General features: G+C 37.3%; 1 protein-coding gene across 1 annotated transcript in view; it reads left to right on the top strand.

The window, feature by feature from the left end:
* The window catches only part of LOC127661927 (nectin-1-like), a 296,333-nt gene extending 279,951 nt beyond the window's left edge, over window positions 1-16,382 (top strand). Inside the window, exon 9 of the mRNA XM_052152890.1 lies at window positions 12,441-16,382. Within this exon, the coding sequence (XP_052008850.1) occupies window positions 12,441-12,677 (237 nt within the window). The 3' untranslated portion in view covers window positions 12,678-16,382. The remainder of the gene's footprint in view (window positions 1-12,440) is intronic.
* The last annotated feature ends 6,690 nt before the right edge of the window (window positions 16,383-23,072 follow it).

Here is a 23,072-nt window from a genome sequence, read left to right as displayed (position 1 = left end):
CAGTGGGAAAGCCTCTGTTTGGAAACAGCATTCCCTTTCTGCTGTCCACCAAAGCAGACAAAGATCTTCTCAGAATGTCTAAAGCTCTGCGTGCGGTCCAAGTAGATACGCAAAGCACATACCGGACACAGCAACGAAGGGGCTGGGCCTGCCTCCTCCCGGGGCAGTGCTTGCAGGTTCACTACCTGGTCCCTGAAGGGAGTGATAGGAACCTTGGGCACATAGCCTGGTCGCAGTCTTAGGATCACGTGAGTGTCTGCCAGACTGAACTCCAGGCAGATGTCGCTGACAGAGAACGCTTGCAGGTCCCTGACCCTTTTGATGGAGGCGAGCGCGATTGATTCTAGCGGCTCGAAGGGGGGTCTCTGAAGGCCCGAGAGGACAACTGAGAGATCCCAGGAGTGGAACAGGCTAGGCTGGGAGGGATTTAACCTCCGGGCGCCTCTTCGGAACCTGGTAATTAAGTCATGCTTACCCAAAGACCTGCTGTCTACTGTGTTGTGGTGGGCCGCGATAGCATCAACATACACCTTCAAGGTGGAGGGGGACAGCCTCCCCTCCAACCTCTCCTGCAGGAATGAAAGCACTAACCCAACTGCACACCTTCGCGGGTCTTCAGACCGGTAAGAACACCAATTGCGAACATGCGCCACTTCAGGGCGTAGAGATGCCTAGTAGAAGGGGCTCTGGCTTGGTTGATCGTGTCTACGACAGCAGGTGGAAATTTAGCTAGATCTTCCGCATACAGTCCAGACATGGAGGTATCCAGAGGTCTGGGTGAAGATGCCCGAGCGTGACCTGTCCCTGAGAAAGAAGGTCCTTCCTCAGGGGGATTTGCCAGGGAGGGGCTGTTGCAAGGAGTACGAGATCCGAGAACCAAGTCCGAGTGTGCCAGTAGGGAGCCACTAGAATGACTTGTTCCCCATCCTCCTTGACTTTGCACAGCACCTGTGCAAGCAGGCTCACTGGGGGAAATGCGTACTTGCGCAACTCCGCAGGCCAGCTTTGTGCCAGCGCGTCTGCCCCAAGGGGAGCCTCCGTTCGGGTGTACCAGAGCGGGCAGTGGGAGGTTTCTCGGGAGGCGAACAGGTCTACCTAGGTCTTGCCAAACCATTCCCAAATCAGCTGGACAGACTGGAGTTGAAGCCTCCACTCTCCACTGGGCAAGTGTTGCCGTGATAGCACATCCGCTACCACGTTGAGTTTGCCCGGGATGTGAGTGTCACGCTGCAACTTGAGTTGCTGCTGGCTCCAAAGAAGGAGACGACGGGCGAGTTGTGACATGTGACGAGAGCGTACGCCGCCTTGGCGATTTATGTATGCTACCTTGGTGGTGCTGTCTGATCGGATCAAGACGTGTTTACCCTGAATTCTTGGGAGAAACCTCCGCAGGACAAAAAGTACAGCCAACAACTCTAGGCAGTTGATGTGCCAGCACAGCGGCGTCCCCTTCCAACAGCCCATGGCTGCGTGCCTGTTGCACACAGCGCCCCAACCCAGGGAGGACGCCATATGCCCCAGGAGCCTCTGGAAACATTTTAAGGGGACCGCCGTGCCCGGCCTGAACGCAGTAAGACATTTCAGCACTGACTGCGCGCGCTCATTGGTGAGGCGTGCTAACATTGAAACCGAGTCTAACTCCATGCCGAGAAAAGAGATGCTCTGAACCGGGGTGAGCTTGCTCTTTTCCCAGCTGACCTGAAGCCCTAATCGGCTGAGATGCCTGACCACTTGGTCCCTGTGGGCGCATAGTAACTCTCGGGAGTGGGCCAGGATGAGCCAGTCATCGAGGTAGCTGAGAATGCGGACGCCTGCTTCCCGAAGCGGGGCAAGGTCTGCCTCTGTGAGCTTCGTGAAGACATGAGGGGACAGGGACATGCCGAAGGGGAGGACCTTGTACTGATATGCCTGACCATCGAAAGCAAACCGTAGAAAGGGTCAATGTCGAGGCAATATTGAGATGTGGAAGTACACGTACAAGTACACGGTCTACCCCTGCAAACCAATCTAGATGTCGGATGCAAGTTAGAATGTGTCTTTGCATGAGCATTTTGAACGGGAGTTTGTGCAAGGCCCGGTTGAAAACTCGCAAGTCCAAGATCGGTCGTAAGCCACTGCCTTTCTTGGTTACGATGAAGTAAGGGCTGTAGAAACCCTTCTTCATCGCGATTGGAGGGGACAGGCTCTATCGTGTCTTTGAGTAAGAGAATCGTGATTTCAGCGCAAATTCTGTCTGCAAATTTCTCATTGGCCTTTTCTCAAGTCGGCTCGAGTGCATGCTGTCAGTAAAGGAAAAGTTGAGCATTCCAAATACTAAGATTTTCTGAAATGTGTATATTTTGTATAATTTTGTATATTAATTCAACTTTTCACTCAAATTGTTATACAGATGATATATATATATATAAGAAAATACGAAAAAGAAGCTTATTGTTCAAAGACTTCTGATCCTTAATGCACATACTTTTTTATCTTTAACATTTTGTCATTTTGCTTGCTCAGTAGGTTTCAAAGAGTCCTTTTATCGTTATCTCCACTGTATAAGATAAACACACAGGAGGGACTTGTGTCTGTTACCGTCTCAGCATGCTGGAGATTTCCCATCAGCTGAGGAACTCATCCCTTCTTCTTTTAGATAATAGCAGCCGAGAGGAAGAAAACCAAAAGAAAAAAACATTTCAGGGGTAAAATCTGAATGAGTCTCACTGGTAAAACAAGCAATTAATATCACAGCATGCAGATCTCACAGGGCAAACACTGCTGAGCAGAAATATTGTACAACACAGAAACTTAAAAACAGCTTAGCAAAAAAAAATTTTTATATGGAGCTGATAATGTAAAGTTTAAATTCAAGGAAGAAAAAAACAAAAAGAATCACTAAATCAACATTAGCTTGTGGACCCTCTGAGTTATTATTTTTTTTTACCTCATTTACACCTGATATTAACATCTACAATATTTTAAGCATAAAAAGAGTAATAAGAGTAATACTGTATATTTGGAACATTTGTGTGTGTGTGTGTGTGTGTGTTTTATTTATCATACTGATGTACAAATTGATGTATGTTGCCACAAAATTAGATAAAGTCCAAGTGGACACATGAGGCTGTGATCTGTCTAATCTGAGACAGATTTTGATACGAGTAAACAGGTCCTGTAATGAAAGGGATGCATCAAGATCATAGCATTGTTAGTCCGAGCTAAGTCTTGTACTCTCACAACCAAAAGGTGCCAATACAGACTGTACCATGGCAATACCATTTTCTTTCATGGTGTAATTTAGTTTAACCATGAAATACCATCACAGCACCATGATACCGCCACAGCACTTTTTTGTAAGGGGTATACAGGCATACATTAAGATTACTTCAGCTCAAAAGTATCAAAATATATGGTATTTTATTTCACTAACTTTGAGACTATTCACTATTATGAAAACAGTGTTTTAGTCAGGGGATTAATGCCAAAGTTTTAATATAGCACAATAAACAAATGGCAAGTTTATGAGGACTGATGCTGTACACAGGCATTAAGTTGAATACCTATCTGTTAAATAACTTTTGTTGAAGAATGGAAATTACATTTGTACCAGAAAGTCTTGGAGACAAGATTGAATTAAGGATATTTATTTATAATAAATGAATGTCCTTAGGCGTAAGTCCCCGTCCGATGGTCCAATGACAGGTAGATGCACGACCATCAGATCCTGCCAAGGAAAGATGACAGGGGTGAGGAGCCTACCCCTAACAGCTGACAGGGACCTACAGTAGCTGGTGGCGGAGGTCCCAAGCAACGTCTTCACACAGGGAGGTCGATACGATGTGTCAAATGGGTAGTTCACCCAAAAATATAAATTCTCTCATTGTTTACTCACCCTCATTCCATCCCAGATGTGTTTGACTTTCTTCAGCAGAACACAAAGATTTTTAGAAGAATATTTCAGCTCTGTAGGTCCATACAATGCAAGTGAATGGTGACTGGAACTTTAAAGCTTCAAAAAGCACACAAAGGCAGCATACAAGTAATCTGTAAGACTTCAGTGGTTAAATGTATGTAATGTATGTTACTATATATCTCCACTTTCACATTCTTCTGCTTTTGTTTTGGTGATTCACATTCTTTGTGCATATCACCACCTACTGGGCAGGGTGGAGAATTTATGGAAAAAAGAACTTGTTTATCAACCACACTTATCATATCGCTTCTGAAGATATAGATGTAATCACTGGAGACATGTGGGTTACTTTTATGCTGCCTTTATGTGCTTTTTTTGGAGCTTCAAAATGTTGGTACCCTATCACTTTCAATGTGATGACATACAGAGTTGATATTCTTAAAAAAAATAAAACGTGTTCAGCAGAAGAAAGAAAGTCATACACATCTGAATTTGCATGTGGGGAGTAAATAATGAGAGAATTTTCATTTTAGGCTGAACTGTCCCTTTAATAAAGGCCTGTGAACAAAAGTAATGATATGATTGGATGACACAAATTAATGAGTGGCATAACCAGCTTACTACAGTGAGTCGTCTTAATACAACTATCGCTTAGGCTTCCACTACCTAAGATGAAACCTCTCCACCCATGCAATATACTTTGAAAAACCTTTTCATATAATAAAATTACAAAAAGTGCATTAAAATGATTTTAATGGAATTCAAATTTTAGATCAGTAATCACATACAATTTTGAAATCATGAATCTATTTACTTAACTCGCGTTCCTGGTCTTATTGTGCATATGATAAAAATAAAATAGTTGTCTTTTTAATCTTATAACAAAATAGAATAACTTGACTTACCTTTTAAACAACTTTTTGGATGACGTCTCAGATCACTCTTACTTTTCATCTTCTCCCCCTCAACCACCTGGCTCCATTCCAATGCGCACCACCCACTTTTCATGAACCAGTCAATTCCCACCTTATTTTAGTTTTTTTCTCTTTGAATATCTTGTTAAACTCAAATATGTCATATTTCGGAAGTAAAACAGTCTGCAAACAGCATTTAAGATTGTCGATGAAAAATATATATTTTTAAGTTTTAGATGAGGCATCTAGGGAAATGTCGAGGACTCTTTTATAATCAAACTGAATCTTTGAATACATTAGGAACATACAGAGTTTCTCTATTTCCTTCTTTGAATTGAAGTGTATTTCCTCTAATTGCTTAAATGATGCAATTACATTTGCTTTGAATTGCAATTTCCAAGTGTTTTTATTTTCCATTAGAACATATTAACATTAATGAGATTCACTTTCATTTGTATTGTCATTCAAGACCAACTTTGGCCTTTAAAATTTATAATTGCCTCTTCAGCTTATGCCTCAAATCTGGTTTTGGCCATTTGAGCCATATTAGCATAATGATTAATGACTGACATTCTTATACAGGATGTGTCATTAGAGACCAAACATGTTTTTGTCTCTGGTACTATATAAGCAGTGATAGTTTGAGGGATTTACAGTCTGAAATGGAAGTCTTTCTTGCATTGAGATCTAGCAGCACATTCTTTCAGATTATTATGCATCAAATTTTGCATCTTGTTGTGCTTTTGTTTTATTCAGCTGTCAACGCTTCAGCTGTGAAATCGCCTACAAACTTGAACTTTTTATTTTTGCACAATAGTTTTGCAACATTATAGTACAATAAACTCTTGGTCAAAGAGTGCAAGCACAATTTGATTACTTATGATTTGACCCCTGTAGAAGAGAGGTGTATGACTCTCTCAAAACAACCGCTTTCTAATTCATACAGCTAATTAAAGATGAACCATTGTTTCTTTTTTGTCTCATTTTGTCTGTTTAAACACACTGCAGTGACCTTTCCTGGCAGAGTGGGTGGGTCTATGAGTGATGTAGCCAGTAATTAACCAGGCAGCGAGGAAATATGTAAAGGAATATGGAGAGAGAGTGCAGAGCTTGGATCCAGTATGTAGACCTGGGTGATGATGTGTCCTTGTTTTTGAGCTGAAAAACAGATGTTCTTGAAGGAGAGATGGCTACCTATAACAGCATGTTAATTACTTGGGTGTTATTGTTGTTCAGTGTGATGGTGAGTGCATACTGTAAAACAGTAATGTGAATTTATTATTACATTTATTTGGAATGTGCAGAGAAAATTATCCACACATTATCCACTGTTATGTAACTCTGGGTATTTTATACTGTGTTGCATAATACAAGATCCGAGAGGACTGCAATACACAGACTTTAGTTACTAAGAAAATTGTGTTAAGCTTGGTAAAGAATGACAAGAACCCATGTGGAATTAATCTTAGTTGAGAATCAACACAGCTCTTATCTCAAAGCAATCTTTTCCACTATTAGTAAAATCAGGGCATGGCTTTTGCTTCTCTTGATCTAAGTCATATATTCAAATGATCTATATTACCTACAGATACCTCTATGGCTTGAATACGTGTTCTAATTGGTAGTATTGTTTCTTTGTGGGTTCTATAGAACAGAGCACAGATAGTTTCTATGTTCAAGGCATTGAAATAGGGAATAAAAGCATGTTTTATATTGTAAAAAGAGCACTCAAGAATGACTGACAGATCAACTCTGGGTTCCACCTTTTTCAAATTGGGTACAAAAAAGAGGTCCATTTCAATCAGTACATATTATTTGAAAGCACTTTCAATCAGCATTGTAGCAGGCTTTATGTAGAGCCACTAGAAAGGCCAGAAGGTCAAAGTCCTTGCCTGAAGATAGCAAAATAATTGCTTTGGCAAATTCCGAAGTTCTGTAACGCGGGAAAGCTGCAATGGAGGAGTCATTACATTGTCAAAGGAGATAAAAGAAGCCTATTTAGGTCAAATTCCCCTTGGTGGACTATCGGTCCCTGCTCGCCTACCTCACTGTTGAAGAAAAAATATATATTCTCATTCGGCCAGTGATTTTCATTTAGATTAGTGCTGAGTTTTGTGCACCAGTGAAGTGTCTCTCTGAGTCTTATGCTGACTGTGAGGAAGGTGCTGTCAAAACGACTCACCACCTTAATTAGTTTTTTTTAAGAAAACTAGGTTGTTTTCAAAGGAAGCTGTTTCTGTATATGGGTGTTTTTTGTGCATTTATCTTGGAGTCTCAATGGCCCTCTAATATTGAAGTTCATAACAAGGACTTCAAATCGAAGTTTAGTTCTGCAGTGTTATTTGGCAGCATGTTAGTTCAGCTTACATTAAAGCTAAAGCATTTTCTTTTCCCAATATTATCAACATTATGATTTACACAAATTTTTTCTGTTTTTAATAGGTATTTTAGGGGGGTCATTTAACGCTACCAATTAAAAGTTTGGACCGTTATTATTATTATTATTATTATTATTTTATATATATTTTTTGTTTACACATTTTAGAATAATATTAAAGTTAATATCAGGTCCAGTGATTATATTAAAATAATAATAATTGTAATAATAATGATGTTGATGATGATGATGATGATGATGATAATAATAATAATAATAAGAAGAAGAATAATAATAAGAAGAAGAAGAAGAAGAAGAAGAAGCAGAAGAAGTAGTAGAAGAATTATAAGGATTTTATTAATAATAATAATAAATTAATAATAACAACAATTTTGCTATTGTTATTATCATTACGAGTATTATTATTATTATTAATAATAATAGTACTATGACTAATATTGTTAATACTACTACTACTACTACTACTACTACTACTACTAATAATAATAATAATAATTTTCATTGCGCACAGAAATGTATGTAATGTAAAAACAAATAATCCAATAAAACCCCAAACTGTTTAGAAAATGGTTTAATTGTTGCCTAAATTACCGGCATCTCAGTGTGGACTGAATGCCAAAATACAGAGAAAAATATATGTTTTCAAAAGTATGTAGAATAATGTTAACAGTGTCAATACATAGGCCTATACTGAACCCAATGTCTTTTCTTGTTCCTCCAATTACGTTGTTTTATTTGGCTTTAGCCAGAGAGATCTAATGAACAAAGACAGATGTAGATGATGGCCAGAATGACCATTGTTCTGTTAAAAAAAATCAGGTGAAACAGTTTATTCAGTTCTCCCCTGCTGGGTGTAAAAGCACCGTGTACATTATCAAGCAACTAATAATAGGCAAGATTGTAGCCAGATCTGAAGCAACATTAAACAAGCACTTGTCTTTGCTGAAAGGCAATAAAGATACCTAACTGGAGGTAACACTGTGCTCCAGAACACTTAGTCTTCTGACTGAAGTAGATGTAATGATGGCATTCTATTCTCCAGAAACCTGTGCCCATGTTTAGTCATGTTTTATTTAATGGAGAAAATCCTTACTGAGTAAATAGCACACGTTTGTTTTTAAGGCTCAGTTCCTTCTTTGTGTTATTTTCATGCTCTTTTTACAGAGCATTTACATTTTTGTATATATTTAATGTTACAATATGTTCTAAAGTTGTCACAAGGGCTATATCTCAGTAGGTCTTAAACTTTTGTAGTCAAGACTTTAAAGTATGTGCCTATACAGATATTGAATTTGAAATATAAACCTACCTTGAGAAATATTCACAGGTGTAAAAAGTGTGACAACTAGCCTTGGCCTCTGCTATTATTACATCATAAAATAACCTCATCCCTTCTGCTGTTATTTGCTGTCTAGAGGTGTTTGCATGTGCACCCCAAAATGAAATGTGAATGTGTGATCAGATTCTTTTACACAATCATCTGTCCATCTGAGCCCTCAGTGGTTCCTCATGTCATAAAACCTCATGTGTCACGCTTGTGTCCTTCACTCTCAGCTATAAGAACAGAAGACTGCCAAGGGTTGAGCAATGATGTGCACTGTTCAGCATTTATTTAGAAATGATGTTGCTCATTCCATTAACTTACTGCTCACATAATGGGAATCATCATTGTCGTAGATGTAAAGATGCTTGGGGACTCTGCGTAAGTCACCGTCCCATTTCCTCTCTAATGTTATTTCTCGATCTCTGGATGTATTTACACTTAGTACTAATATTTGTGTTGGGTGATCTAAATACAGAATGCTAAATACAGGTGTTAACAAGGTCTGAAGCGTCTTGTGATCCATATGTTTAAAGCAGATCTTACATTCATACAGATGGGATCATCACTGACGTTTTGTAATATTTTGACCAAGTCAGTTTTAAAGCATCACAAACACGTGTAACTTCTGAATGAGAGATGGTGATACCGAGAGGCGTGTGCATTCGCCGCCGACTCGCCACCATATTGAGGTGAATCGTGGACAAATTTATTTAAATGTCTGCGAAAGTCAAATTTGGCAAATTTGTGCTGACGTCAGACCTGTTTACACCTTTCCTGGGACTTGGCATGGATCAGTAGCATTTTTTTTTAGGTTTTTATTGATAAAGTTTTACGGGTGGTTTTCCATTCACCGCCATTGTTTCCTCCCGCTGATGGTCACAAATATGGCGGCTGCGAAGGAAATGCGACGTCACTGAAACAGGTCAATTATACTGGGAGAGGAGAAAGTATTTTGACATAAACAAATGTAAGCTACTTAACCTTTAAATCCAAACCTACATCCTTGCTTCCTGGTACATTTTCAGTATGCCTGACATCAACATCCAGTAACACACTGACATAGTAAGTAATGGACGTATTGACGAAATTAGAGACCCTTCCATTGCAATCTGATCACTGCAACAGACACAGACGCATTTTAATATCAGGTGTAAATGGAAATGTCGATGTGTCTCAGATGACAACTTGTGATATGATCTCCTGAAACAAATGTCAATACCAGGTGTAAACAGTCTCTCTCTGTCTATTTTTACATCTCTCTTTCTCCACACTGCATGTTTCTCATTAACTCATTTCTCATCTTTCATTCTTGTCATCTGTGTAACTCCTGGTTTTTAACAAAGATGTGTCATTACAGCTCCTGTTGCAAGATGAAAGGAAAGTTAAGAATGACCTTTGACAACACACACAAGAGCCAGATTTTAAAAAAATAAAAACATTTGAGCAAATATACACTTTCATGATGGGTTGTTCAATTGTGTTATCTGACATGTCATAAAGATGTTCACGTTAAGAGATTGTATGTTTTATTTCTGGTTTAACTGTACAAATGTGCAATCTTTTTACTTAAGACTCTTGCATGTTTTCTCACTACAGTGCCTTCGATATACACTGTGCCTTTTGTTAACATTTTGAACCAAAATTAACTAAGTGACATTGCACATTACACATTTATACAAAATGATTTGATCTGAGATCAATATAATCATCAAACTCCTGTTTGCTTCAATACAAAGGTTATAACTAGGGGTCCATTTAAGGTAATATAGGGGATCTGTAGAGTGATTTAAAAAAAAAGAAATAACAAAGTTCTTGGGACACATAATAAGAAGTTTTCTAAGAATGTTCCTACTTGCAATTTTTGAAAAATTCTTAATAAGTTATGGTAAATGGTCTGCACTTATATAGTGCCTTTTATAACATTAGTGGTTATCAAAGCGCTTTACACTGTACTTCCCATTCACACACACACTCACACACCAATGATGGCAGAGCTGCCATGCAAGGCGTTAGCCTGCCATTGGGAGCAACTTGGGGTTAGGTGTCTTGCCCAAGGACACTTCGGCATGTGGAGTCATGTGAACCGGGAATCGAACCACCAAACCTGCGATTAGTGGCCGACCCGCTCTACCACCTGAGCCACAGCTGAAGTTCTCAGATATATATATATATATATATAATGACAGGCTCTTACATTGTCTGATCATACTAGTGTGTGCATGATGTTGCCTTATCTAATACAACAAATACAATATTTTAACAGTAAAATGTAATGATACAGGTATCTAATGTATCTATTATCATTTTTTCTTAAGTAGCAAGCACCTTGCAATAATCTTTTTGAATATAAAGTTTGTAAGATGTGTTAGTTTAAAGACATTAACTATCATACATGTAATTTACATACAGGTAACCATTTGACAACATTTCATTTGACATGGAGGAAAATTATAGAAACAAAAAAATTCAGTAAACTAGAGCTGGAGTTTCTCAATGAGGAAATTACTACAAGGACAAAGTTGTACAAGGGTAGCTCGATAATTACAGTTTATCACACTTGGAAAGCATGAGAAAAAATTTTATTATGTGAGAAAGAAATCGAAGACCAGCTGATTTGCACCTTCAGTTTGCTTAGGAGTTCTGTTCATGTCATTATTGTGGAAATGACCATCTGACTGCACATTATTCAGCTTATTACAAAACTACTTACCAAATAAAGAAGTAAATTGACATGAAATATTGACATGCATTGAAATTACGTTATTATGTGAGAAGAAAGAAATTGCAGAGCAGCTGATTTGCGACCTTCAGTTTGCATTGGAGTTCTGGTGGTGTTTATTCTGCCAAACCGTCTGTCTGATTGCTCATTATCCAACTTATTACAAGACAACTTTTTGAATAAATAAATAAATAGACATGATTCACTGATATTATTTGAAATACATTTCTAAGCTTACTTTTAGAAATTGCAGAGTGATACGAGACATACAGTAAGTACGATGACTCTCAAAACTCAGATGACCGGTCTTGATCCCTGGATGTACAGTTGTTACTCAGAAATATCAAACCACTAGATGCCGCCATTGGCCAATCAGAATGGAATATTCCAGAGACCCATGTCATAAATACATTTAAATGTCTCTCTGTAAAGGTAGTAAAATTAGGTCAATAATATAATATTACCAATGATTTTTTTATTATTATTATAATTATTAAAGGGTCCCTGGATTGGCTGAAATTCTTTCTTTCTTTCTTTCTTTCTTTCTTTTTTTCTTAATTTCTTTCTTTTGTTCTTTCTTTCTTTCTTGAAGAGAGAGTAAGTGCATAAATAACACTGGGTAAAAAGCTCACAGAACAGAGGCATCTTTAGATGTTTCTTGAAAGTTGTGAGGGAATCAGCTGTTAGGTTGGAGGTGGGAGGGATCATTCCCACCAGCAATAGAAAGTGAAAGTGGTTTTGTGCCTCTTTGTATTTGTGATGCCGCTCCACCTTTTTTTTTTTGACCCACTTTTTATTAGGTGTCTTTAACTGCTATTAACTTACATTAAAAAACTATATTTTGAAAGCATTTCATACAATATACTTATTGTAAACATGCATATTGTTATATTGCACTTTAATTTAACAGTTCCCTTTACCTAACCCTACCTGTACCCCAACCTCAATAGCAACTGATGCGGACCTCATGAGAGTTTTGCAGAACAACACGTGTAAACAATAAGTACACTGTATAAAATGCACACACAAAAAATTTGAATAATACATAATTATTGAGACACCTAATTTAAAGTGTGACTGTTTTATTTGTTTGCTTGAAATTTTAAATTTCTCTTTGCCCGTGTTTGCCACTTACAGTGTGTTATATCAGTGCATCTCCACTAGTTGCTCTCGTTCTCTTGTTTCCACAGAACTCTGGGAACAAAGAGCTACCGAACCCAGCTGACTATATGAGCCACCATCAACCAGGCAACCAGGCACAATTTGTTGAGCTTCCACCCCCCACTGCCTACCCACCTGTTACCCTCCTACCCCAAAACGCATACACTCAGCACCCTACTAATACCCCTATGTACACCTTCCAGCCCAACGCTGCCCCTCCTGCCCCTCGTCCCCCATTTAACTACCCCAAGGAGCAGTCTGTCTAGACCCAAGACCCTCCGAGCTGGAAGAAGCCCCTGTGACAGCACTGTTTCCCCAACAAGTCACACCTGAAGAGAATGGCACTTCCTTCCTCTTTGCTGTTGTCCTGCGCTGGCCACATCAGGATGCGGGCGGTCTCTCGGAACAATGAAATAATGTGTCAGTAGTTTGTGGACCTGAAACCGTGTGTGTTGTGCACTGCATGTTTCACTATGAGGCTGTGGTTAGGATCCCTTAGTCTTGTGTTGTAATTATAGAGACAACGCACCACCAAATAGACACCACTCCCCTCACAACAGCACACCTCACTTCTCCTGAACACAGGGTATCAGCCTTCGCTTTGCCTGAGTCTTACTTTAGAACTTTCCTTCTTTTTTGATTCCATTCTGCCAAGTATCTGGCCATTTGCCGTATTTGAAGGAGCAGTTTACCCAAAAAGAATAATTCTGTCTCCAGGTGTGACTTTATTCACGCACATGTCGTTCCAAACTCATGTGATGTTATTTTTTCTTTTTTCTTTCTGTGCAACTCAAAAGAAGCATACAAGGACATATTATATTCCAAGTCCTCTTTTTAAGGTTTTTAAGTAATTATTCAATGAATATTTCCCCCTCCAACTAAGCTTTGTAATTACATTTGTATTCAGATTCAAATGGCATAGACATGCCATTTTTGCAAATTGGAATATGTGGAACAGAGACGTGGCATATTTCGCCAGTTTATACATGCGTAGTTCAGAATGAGATGCAGCACGAGTAGATACTGGGTGAATTACAACTTAAAGAAATATCCTGCGTATAGTACAAGTTACGCTCAATCGACAGCATTGTGAATACCACCAAAAATTATTTTGACTTGTTACGCCTTTTCTTTAGAAAAAGCAAAAATCTTGGTTATAGTGAGGCAAAAAGTGAATGGAGCCAATTTGTAAACGTTAAAATACTCACTGTTTTGAAAGTGTAGCCACAGGCCATAAACAACATGTGCGTTAACATAATTTTTGTGTTATAAAATTACTTACCAACCATTTTGGTGTAAAGTTAACCGCTCCACACAGGGTTATTGTGTTACATTGTCATTGCAACGATGTTGTAAAATTGGATTTAACTTTACACCAAAATGGTTGGTAAATGGTTGGCAAGCCGGTTCTCGCCTCCTCCTTGCTGGGCTTTTGGCACCAATGTAACACTGTTAAGGATGGGCAAGGAGGAGGTGAGAACCGGCTTGTCAACATAAATCATAATTTAATGCAGACTTAAACCAAAAGCACATAAACATAAACACACACACACACACACACACACACACACACACACACAACGGACATGCCCGTAATTCTCTCTCTCTCGAACCATCGTCACCGGCCGCCTTTATCCCTCGCGTTGGGGACCGGGCGCGCGATATTCCGACCCGGCCCCGCCCCCCTCCGCTCCACACCCTGTAATCCCGGTCATTTAGTAATCCACCACAAAAATCATAAATAATACACAAATTCTACAGCTTTTCATAAATGTATAAGCTTCACATTTCTGCTTTAAACACTCCAAGAATTGTCCCCATTCACTTCCATTGCAAATGTCTCGCTTTTTTTTTTAAGAAAAGAGGGACAAATCGAAATTATTTTTGTGGTAATAAAGATTGTGCCACAAATGCTGTAGATTGAGTTTAACTAGTACTGAACCCAGAATATTCCTTTAAATTTCAATCCTCAAACAAAGCTAAAACAAAGTGTGGCTTCAGAAGATACGGAATATAGTGCGTCATAAGGGTATTCGGGTACTTTTATGGTGTTTTATGAACTTTTTGGAGATTGACGGGTGTGGTCACTATGAACTTTTCACGTATGAAAAAGAGCTGCATGAAGATTACTCAATAAGTTTAATTTTGTGTTATATGGTAGAAATAATAGCATATGGATTTGGAACAACACGAGGTTGAATAAATAATGTCAGAATCACATTTTTGGGGTAAACTGTCGCCTTTTGTTTCTTTTGTTCCCTTTCATTATTCTAAAGAGATATTTACGTTTAATCAGTTGTTACACATTTGTGTGTTACTCTCATTCTTCTCCCTTACAGATTTATTTGCTTGCTTCTTGTTGTACATGCTTGAGTTGAGTAACAGTGAAAGTTAATAACATGTTTATTAATCTCATGATATTCTGTCAAAGTAATGACATGTCCCATGCCCGCAACCATCATACTATGAATCTGCTATTTAACTGTATTTTATGGATACATTGGCAGTGCCCGTCTTGCTCTGAGATATCTGAATTGTATCAAAAGGCATCAGTATAATATTCATTCATTAAAATCTGAAATGTGAATGTTCCCTTTGCTCTAAATGAAAAATGAAAGGGCTCTATTTCACATCTGCTCATAAGAAATTCTCAAGAAAAATCTTTTATTTTTGGTAACTCTTTCATCTTGTTTTGCTTGTAGTTACCAGAGAAATAGAGCAGTCCACATTTGCTTTCACACAAATGTTTACATTTGGTATTATGAAAGTATTAGATGAAAAAATGGAAACTATCTGCAGATAATCACTGTTTTCATGCATCGGTTTATTTCTTTTATGATTTTATGATAAAAGACAAATATTTATATTATTTTGATGCTGCGATTATACTCGTTGTCCTTAAAAAACCTGTTTTCATACAGACCACATCTTTCATTTGAATCTATGTATAGTCATAATGCTTTTGGTTTAGTTTGACTCATTGACCTCTACACAAAACATTTTCAGGGACAATCCACTATTTCCTGCTCGTTAAGCTATTTTTTAAAGGAATGCATATGTTGATGTATTTTTTGAGAGAATGTTCCCTAATATGCTGTTAACCTTCTCCTAAAACATATTCAGCATCATAATCAGTCCTAGAGGGGCCAATAGAAAACACTGCAGCACTTTTAATAACCTTAACCAATCCTCTTCAAAGAATGACATCATCTCATGTGACAAGAATGATGCTCGTGTTGTTAGGCCATGTCAAATGTACATGCTGGAAAAGCAAAAAAGTTTGAAAAAATATTTGTGCTCAATGTTTGTGGTCAATGTGAAAGTTAAAATTGATAAAAGAGAAACCCTTAGAGTTGTTTGGGATTGGTTTTCAAAATGTATGTTTTGCAGTGGTTTTTGGGCTATAGGTTACAATATGTAAATCTACCTACTGTGCACACCTTTTTGTCTGGCATTGATTTCTGTGTGTACTAGTGTAGGATTAGAGTCATCTGTGGTTCCCGGGTCGCATTGATGGAAATAAATACCTGTCCCCATGTCACATTTCTGATTATTACTGCCACTTTATTTTGATCACTGAATCTCTTGCATCACTTGTCAATAGTTGCATTTTTGTTGTCCTACAGCCTCTGATAATTTGAAGTTGTAAATTATGTTTTCTTTTAAAATTGTGATATTATTTCACTTAATTTCTATGTTTGCGATCCTGAAGATTTTGTTTTATACACGTGAACTGTAGCGTTTTGTTAATATTTTCTAACACATGCGATGTATACAATATATGTTCATGTTGGTAAAAGGAAAATCATTGTCCGAGTCATTGTGAAAAAAATGAACTCTGAGTCATTGTATGTGTCACTTCCATATGTAAAGCATTTTGACTTTTTTGTCTTTTTTACATGGGGATTATGTTTAGTGTAAAGATTAACTTTATGTACCAGATGTGTGAAAAAACCTCATGCAGATGAACATTAAACCTCACAAAATCTAAATAATGACCCTGTTTTTTGCCGCTGATGTTTTACATTATTGGCAGAGCTTCTTTGAAAATGTATCTTCCAAAATGACACGGTATTTAAAAGCTAACTACATTAAAGTTATTTAAGGGAGACATTTTAGCAATTTACAATCAAAGGACAAAACAACAACAATAATATTAAGATTAATTTAAGATATATATTAGGGCTGCCAATCGATTACAAATTTTAATCGAATTAATTACATGATGTCCCGATTAATTAATCGAGATTAATCGTATATACAAATTTTTGCTGAGAAAGCCCCTCATATAACAATAATAAAAAATATAATGATGAAATAATTATACATAGTTATATTTAAATATAAAACAAATTATATATATATTCAGATAATTAAAATGCATTACATTCTTGTGGCAGAAGAGTTCATCATTGATAAGACAATACAAAAAGCGGCTTTAGAATACAATGTATTGTTTACTACCATATTATTGATCATAAGTCAATCATTGGCATACAGTTCATAGCAATCCATTACACAAGTGAATTTGTGTTAAATTTGAGTATAAATATAGTTTAATACTTAGAACACAGCTTGAGGTCACTTAGTTCGGATTTGCGCTCTGTGGAGCGGAGGGGGGCGGGGCCGGGTCGGAATATCCAGTCCCCACTTGCAATATTCCCCCACTCCACACGCTCCATCAAGTGTTTTGAACGCAAGAACGTAACGAATGTCTGTTTTGTGCTGTCTGGTTGTTTTCTTCACTGTAGAAACTGTGCGTTGCCACACAGCTGAAGTTAAAACCTATAGTTGCATAATATATATATAATATATATTAGAAGGTCAACCGATAGTGGATTTTGCCGATACTGTTGGAATAGGCAAAAAAGTTGGTGGAAAAAGCCAATAATTGATTAATACATTTTTTTAAATCAATTTATAGAATGTTAAAAAAAACATTTCTTTGTATTCATTAATATGATGGGTACAGACATAGACGCTACAAGAATCCAAAATGAATAAATTCCCAAATCCCAGGACTTTTAACTATAAACAGGCACAAAACACATACAGTTTATTATTATTAAAAGAGAGACACAATATAGCTAAATAATATATATATATAATATATATCTAAAAGCTCCCAAATGCTGTCTGGTTCGATAATGAATGTAAATGTCTTAGAAAAGAACTGACAACTTGCCAAAACAAAACATAAAGAACCAGCCAAACAGATGACAAGACTCACTTACTCAAACTGCTTTAAAATAGTCCTCTCTTTTGTTGCATATGAGCCTTTTGCACTTTATTCAAGTTAAAATGAATGAATTGGTCAATCAATAGACCAAAACACATTTTAAAATCTGTATAAAAAATTGGAAAGACACAAATCTGAAGCACCACTCCAAAACGCTAACATTTATAAATCTTACTTTAAAAAGCTATATAAAAAAACTGAACTAACATGAACTTCTGCTGCTTTCACCTACAGCAAAGGGGCTTCAGCAGAGCCTCACCCTGCTGGATCAATATTGTCAGGACTGGGCACTCTCAGATACCAGAAATACCAGATCTCAGGGAAACTGATTCCAGTTCACTTACAGAGGAGAGGTCCTACAACACAGCTCCACCTACAGTTAACTGGCATTGAAATAAGTGCATATGGAGGATTTAACCTGTTTGTAAAAACATTGGGTTAAAAGGCTCGGAGGGCATTTTATACCATCAAATAATGATTTGGCCAAATAAAATGACCAATTACAATTTGGACAAAATTATATAATTCTATAATAAAACCAATACTCAAAATCAGAATGAGCTTTATTGCTAAGCATGCTTACACACACAAGGAATTTGTCATGGTGACAGAAGCGTCCAGTGCAAAGAGAATGCAACCATTATACATACATACAAACATATACATTTAGACATATATATATACATATAGTGACAAAAAATACATAATAGATAAAAAAGAGAAATACAATAGTGCGAAAATGTTATTAGAATATTTTAACAACATTATAGTATACTACTATATGGATATGAAATATGGGACCCATGACAAATTTTAAGCATTAGGATAAAAATGAAATAGAAAAACTGCACCTGGAATTAGCAAAAAACATTATAGGTGTACATAGAAGCACCTCAAATAGTGCCTGTAAGGCTGATTTAGGTCTATACCCCTTAAGCATTGAAATTCAGAAAAAGAGTTGTACAGTTCTTCTGGCATCACCTCAAACAGTCTGATCCAGAATCTATCAAATATAAAGTCCTCCTCGCCAATGAAACCGCTGCTGTATCGCACCCTCTGAATATTCCCTCTCTGAAACTTATTAATGAAAGCAAATTTGATATCCACTTCAATTACAAATCTAAACTTGTTGTAAAACAAATTTACAAAAACCTAAAACATGAACACGATGAAACATTAAAAACTGATTCCACAAAAATTCATTTGAACTCCACAACAATCTTCAATGCTATTCAGCCCTAAACAGAACTACCAAATTCACAAATTGCTTATAAATTAAACAATTTAAAGAAATAAAGATCCTGTCTAAATATCGACTAAGTGACCACTTAGAGAGAGAGCAGAAGATATGCAGACAGTGTGATACAAACAAAATAGAAGATGAGAAACACTTCCTTTTTTTTTGCTCAAAGTACCACACTGTAAGAGAAACATTCTTTAAAAAAATGAAATATTTCATCATTTATTCCAAAATCTGTCTGACACAGAGAAACTTACACATGACAACATAACCACACTAGCCACTAAATATGTGTCTGCCATTCACAATATAACAAAGTTGTCATTTTTCCCCATATGTAATATGTATTAGCATTTACAGGTTTCACTATTCTTTTTTCACTTTTACTTATTGTATTATTGCATCTTTATTTATTATATTTTTATATTTATTTACTTAAAAACTATATAGAAACAACTTTGTAATGCTTTGGCAATACTGTTATAAAACTGTCAATAAAGCTAAATTGATTTGAATTGAGAGAGAGAGAGAGAGAGAGAGAGAGAGAGAGAGAGAGAGAGAGAGAGAGAGAGAGAAAGTAATTGTCTGTGTGCATCACATGCCATAAAAAGCAAAAAATAATAATAATAATAATAATTTCTAAAAACTATTTTGCTAGCAGCTTTGAAATTTCATTCAGATTTTATGGCTCACAAGGCATTAATTCTCATTTGATTGGAATGACAGGGTGATTTTCTCTGTGGCTCTGATGTGTCATTAAATCCATCACAAAGCTATTTTATCCCCTGTGTCTAGGGCAGCAGGCATAGCAGACATCTTTTCTTACTGATTGTGCATTTGGTTGCACAGCTAAATCTTACACATTCTACATTATTTCCTGTCCCAAATGGCCTGTCCTGTTTTGGTCCCTTTTGACGGTTCAGTGTTATGTTTCCTCCATACTGATACAAAATATTTCAATAACAAATTTTTGTGTTCAACAATTTTTTGTCATTGTGTCTGTTACAAAATCTAGTGATCTGTCCTGCTGTCTACTGCCTAAATGCGGCTGCCTTTTGTGTCAGCATCCTAACTGAACTGAAATCAAACCTCATAATAGATATTGAATGCTTTACATCCAGGATCCTCAGCCTTGTTCAGGCCAAAGACCATTATATGTATAGAGACTCTATTTTTTCATAAATAATGTGGACAAAAATGGCAAATGGAGGCAACTCTATTTTTAAGCCTGGCCTATAATAACATGAAATGATGAATAACAAAATTACAGAAGATTTCGCCAACAACCAATCCAGCGGCTTTCCTGCAACTCACCACCGAGGTCTCAGCGCAAGTGAATGTGCTGGCCGCGCACTACCAACAACTTTGTCATCGCTAACAGAGGAGCTTGTTAAGACTTTGAAAAGCCTCCATTAACCTATACCAAACCCATCAGCTTCTTAATCCAATCCAGTGACTCACCCGGTCTCATCTAGCACATTCACCGCAAACCCATGCTTCGCCTTACCTGAGAAATTCGATGGGTCACCAGTGAAATTTAAAGGATTTCTGCTCCAATGCCCCCTGTTCATTAACCAGCAACCCGCACTACACCCCACTGATGAGAGTCGCATTTCCTTTGTTTGTTCACTGCTCATCGGTAAGGTTTGGACTGGATTACAGCGGTGTGGAACAGTGACCGAATAACATTCCTTTCGTTCAGTCGCTTCCTCCAACGATTTCGTGCTGTGTTCGAACATCCAGTGGGAGGCAAAGATGCCGGAGATCAGCTCCTATCTCTTCATCAGGGTAATGCTCCCGCTGCAGAATATGCTCTCAATTTTCGTACTCTCGCTGCTCAAACCATGGGGGTGGACACTTTGAAGCTGCTGTTTCGGAAGGGACTGAAATTAGAGCTTCAATCAGAGCTGGCATGTCGCGACGAGGGACATGAGAAAGACTTTGTGTTAGTTCATTGAATTGACTATATGTAATGATAATCTCCTCCAAGCACGTAAACCCAAAATACCTGTAACACATACAACCACTGCATTTAACCCGAGTGACTCTGAACCCATGCACATTGGACACACCCACCTTACTTCTATGGAGAGAGATCATCGCATTAAGCAGCATATGTGTTTGTACTGTGGTCAAGCTGTCATAAACAGATTTCCTGCCCAGTTCAACCTTTTCTAAGTAGCTCCACTACGGTGAGTGCCTGTAGTCTGGTAACCCTTTGGGGTTGACGGACGCACCGGCGCATCCTGCTGGATTTTTTGGTACAGTGTAAACAACATAAAATACTCCATCATTTTGGGGCATACAGATAAGTGTAAGACATCATTAGAGAGGGTCTACTTTTATTTTTGTACACTCAAAATAACAACAAAACCTTGTGCTTTTGTAAAATAAAGAAAATAAAAAGGGTGAGCTTTCAGCAGTCTCTGTGTCAGCGAGCATATTTCTGAAACATGTCACAAAACTGAAACTCTGCAAATACTTATCACACAAACATGAAACTTGTCTAAAGAAAGCTTAAAATGTCTACTTTTAAATAAAAAAATTCTAATTTAAAACAAATATTCTCCTGCAATGTATCTGAATGAAACAAAGCGATGTACAGTTTCTCCTGGCTCAGCTAATTATCCCTAATGTGATCACACCCATGGGCATGGGGCGCTATTTATACGGCAATGTGCTGAGACGTTAATGCAAATGGTGAACGCCCCCAACAGTGCCGTAAAAAGCATCAAGTTCATTCACCTTTCTGCGTGTTTGGAAGATAGCACGATACACAGGCGAGGAAACACCTGGATAGTGATGAAGAGTTAACATTTTCCTCAGAAGAAGAGCGGGACTCTGATGAATGTTTGCATTTTGAAGAGAGACTTGATCCAGCCAAGGATACAATTTTGGACGAGTAAGTCATTTAGTTTTATTTACATTAGTTGACATGGTATTTTATATAAACATGTACATATTTTACTAGTGTGACTGTTTCCAGACTTGCCAGCTAGGATTCAGAGTATTGAAATTTTGAAATATGACTCCTAATAAGCAAGTTTTAGTTGCATTTAAAATTCTGTTTCAGCTAAAGCAGTCAATTATATTATATGCTGTATGATATAAATATGATATGTAATATGATATAAAAATAATATGAATGTTTAGATACAATTTTAACTAGTATTCATGCTGCCTCATTCTCATCAACAAAGCTTGTGCTTGCAAATATGTGTTCAGGTTAAATGAGTAAAATGCACTTTAAATATGCCCATATTAGAAAATCTGCATATTATAATGATTTCTGAAGGATCATGTGACACTGAAGACTGCAGTAATGATGCTGAAAATTCAGCTTTGATCACAAATTGCATTTTACAGTATATTCAAATAGAAAACTGTTCTTTTGAATTGTAAAAAGAGTTAACAATATCATTGTTTTTATTGTATGTTGGATGAAATAAAAGCAGTCTTGGTGAGCAGAAGAGACTTGTTTTAAATGGTAGTGTAGGTCTAAAATTAAGTAAAGTCTTTCTGTAAAGAAAATGTATAGTCAGATTACTTATTTTAATTTAAAACTTGAATTTGATCATTAAGTCTCCTCACATTCATACTCTTTCTGTCACATTCCTCATTGATAGGCCCAGGGGAGGGGTCTTTGTCTCCTCAGGTGTGAATTACATCAATATTCATGTTAATTCACGCCTCCTTGCATATTACCGTTCTAACACTAAAAGTGTCTTACAAAAGTTAAATTACTAAATTGTTTTGTATGAATAAATGATCAGGATGGTTTTCACATCATTTTGTAGCAAAAACTCTAGGCTACAAGATCCAGTTCTCAGAAGTCTTGTGGACAAATGTACAGTATTTTATATATTATATGGCTTTAATTCAATGACTTAACATTTTTGTTTTTTCAAAAACCAAGCATAAACGTTATTTTCTCAAACACACAAACATGTACACACATGTTGCTCACATATTATTGTAGCCCAGTTTCTGCTGAATACAGTGTTATCAGACTTTAGCCATTAATGTGTTTTTAAGCAACTGAAAAAAGCACAAATGTCAAGGCATGTCAAAACTTCTTCATGGCCCAAAACACCCTCAGACCGGATGGTTAAACCCCTTAAATTGATGTGTTGAAGTGCCAGTGATAGTGACCTTTGTGGGGAGATCTGTCTTTACCACAGC

The sequence above is a fragment of the Xyrauchen texanus genome, chromosome 21 (genome assembly GCF_025860055.1).
Source record: "Xyrauchen texanus isolate HMW12.3.18 chromosome 21, RBS_HiC_50CHRs, whole genome shotgun sequence".
NCBI lineage: Eukaryota > Metazoa > Chordata > Actinopteri > Cypriniformes > Catostomidae > Xyrauchen > Xyrauchen texanus.
The sequence above is the reverse complement of the archived record's forward strand: the minus strand, read 5'-3'. Positions and strand labels throughout refer to the sequence as shown.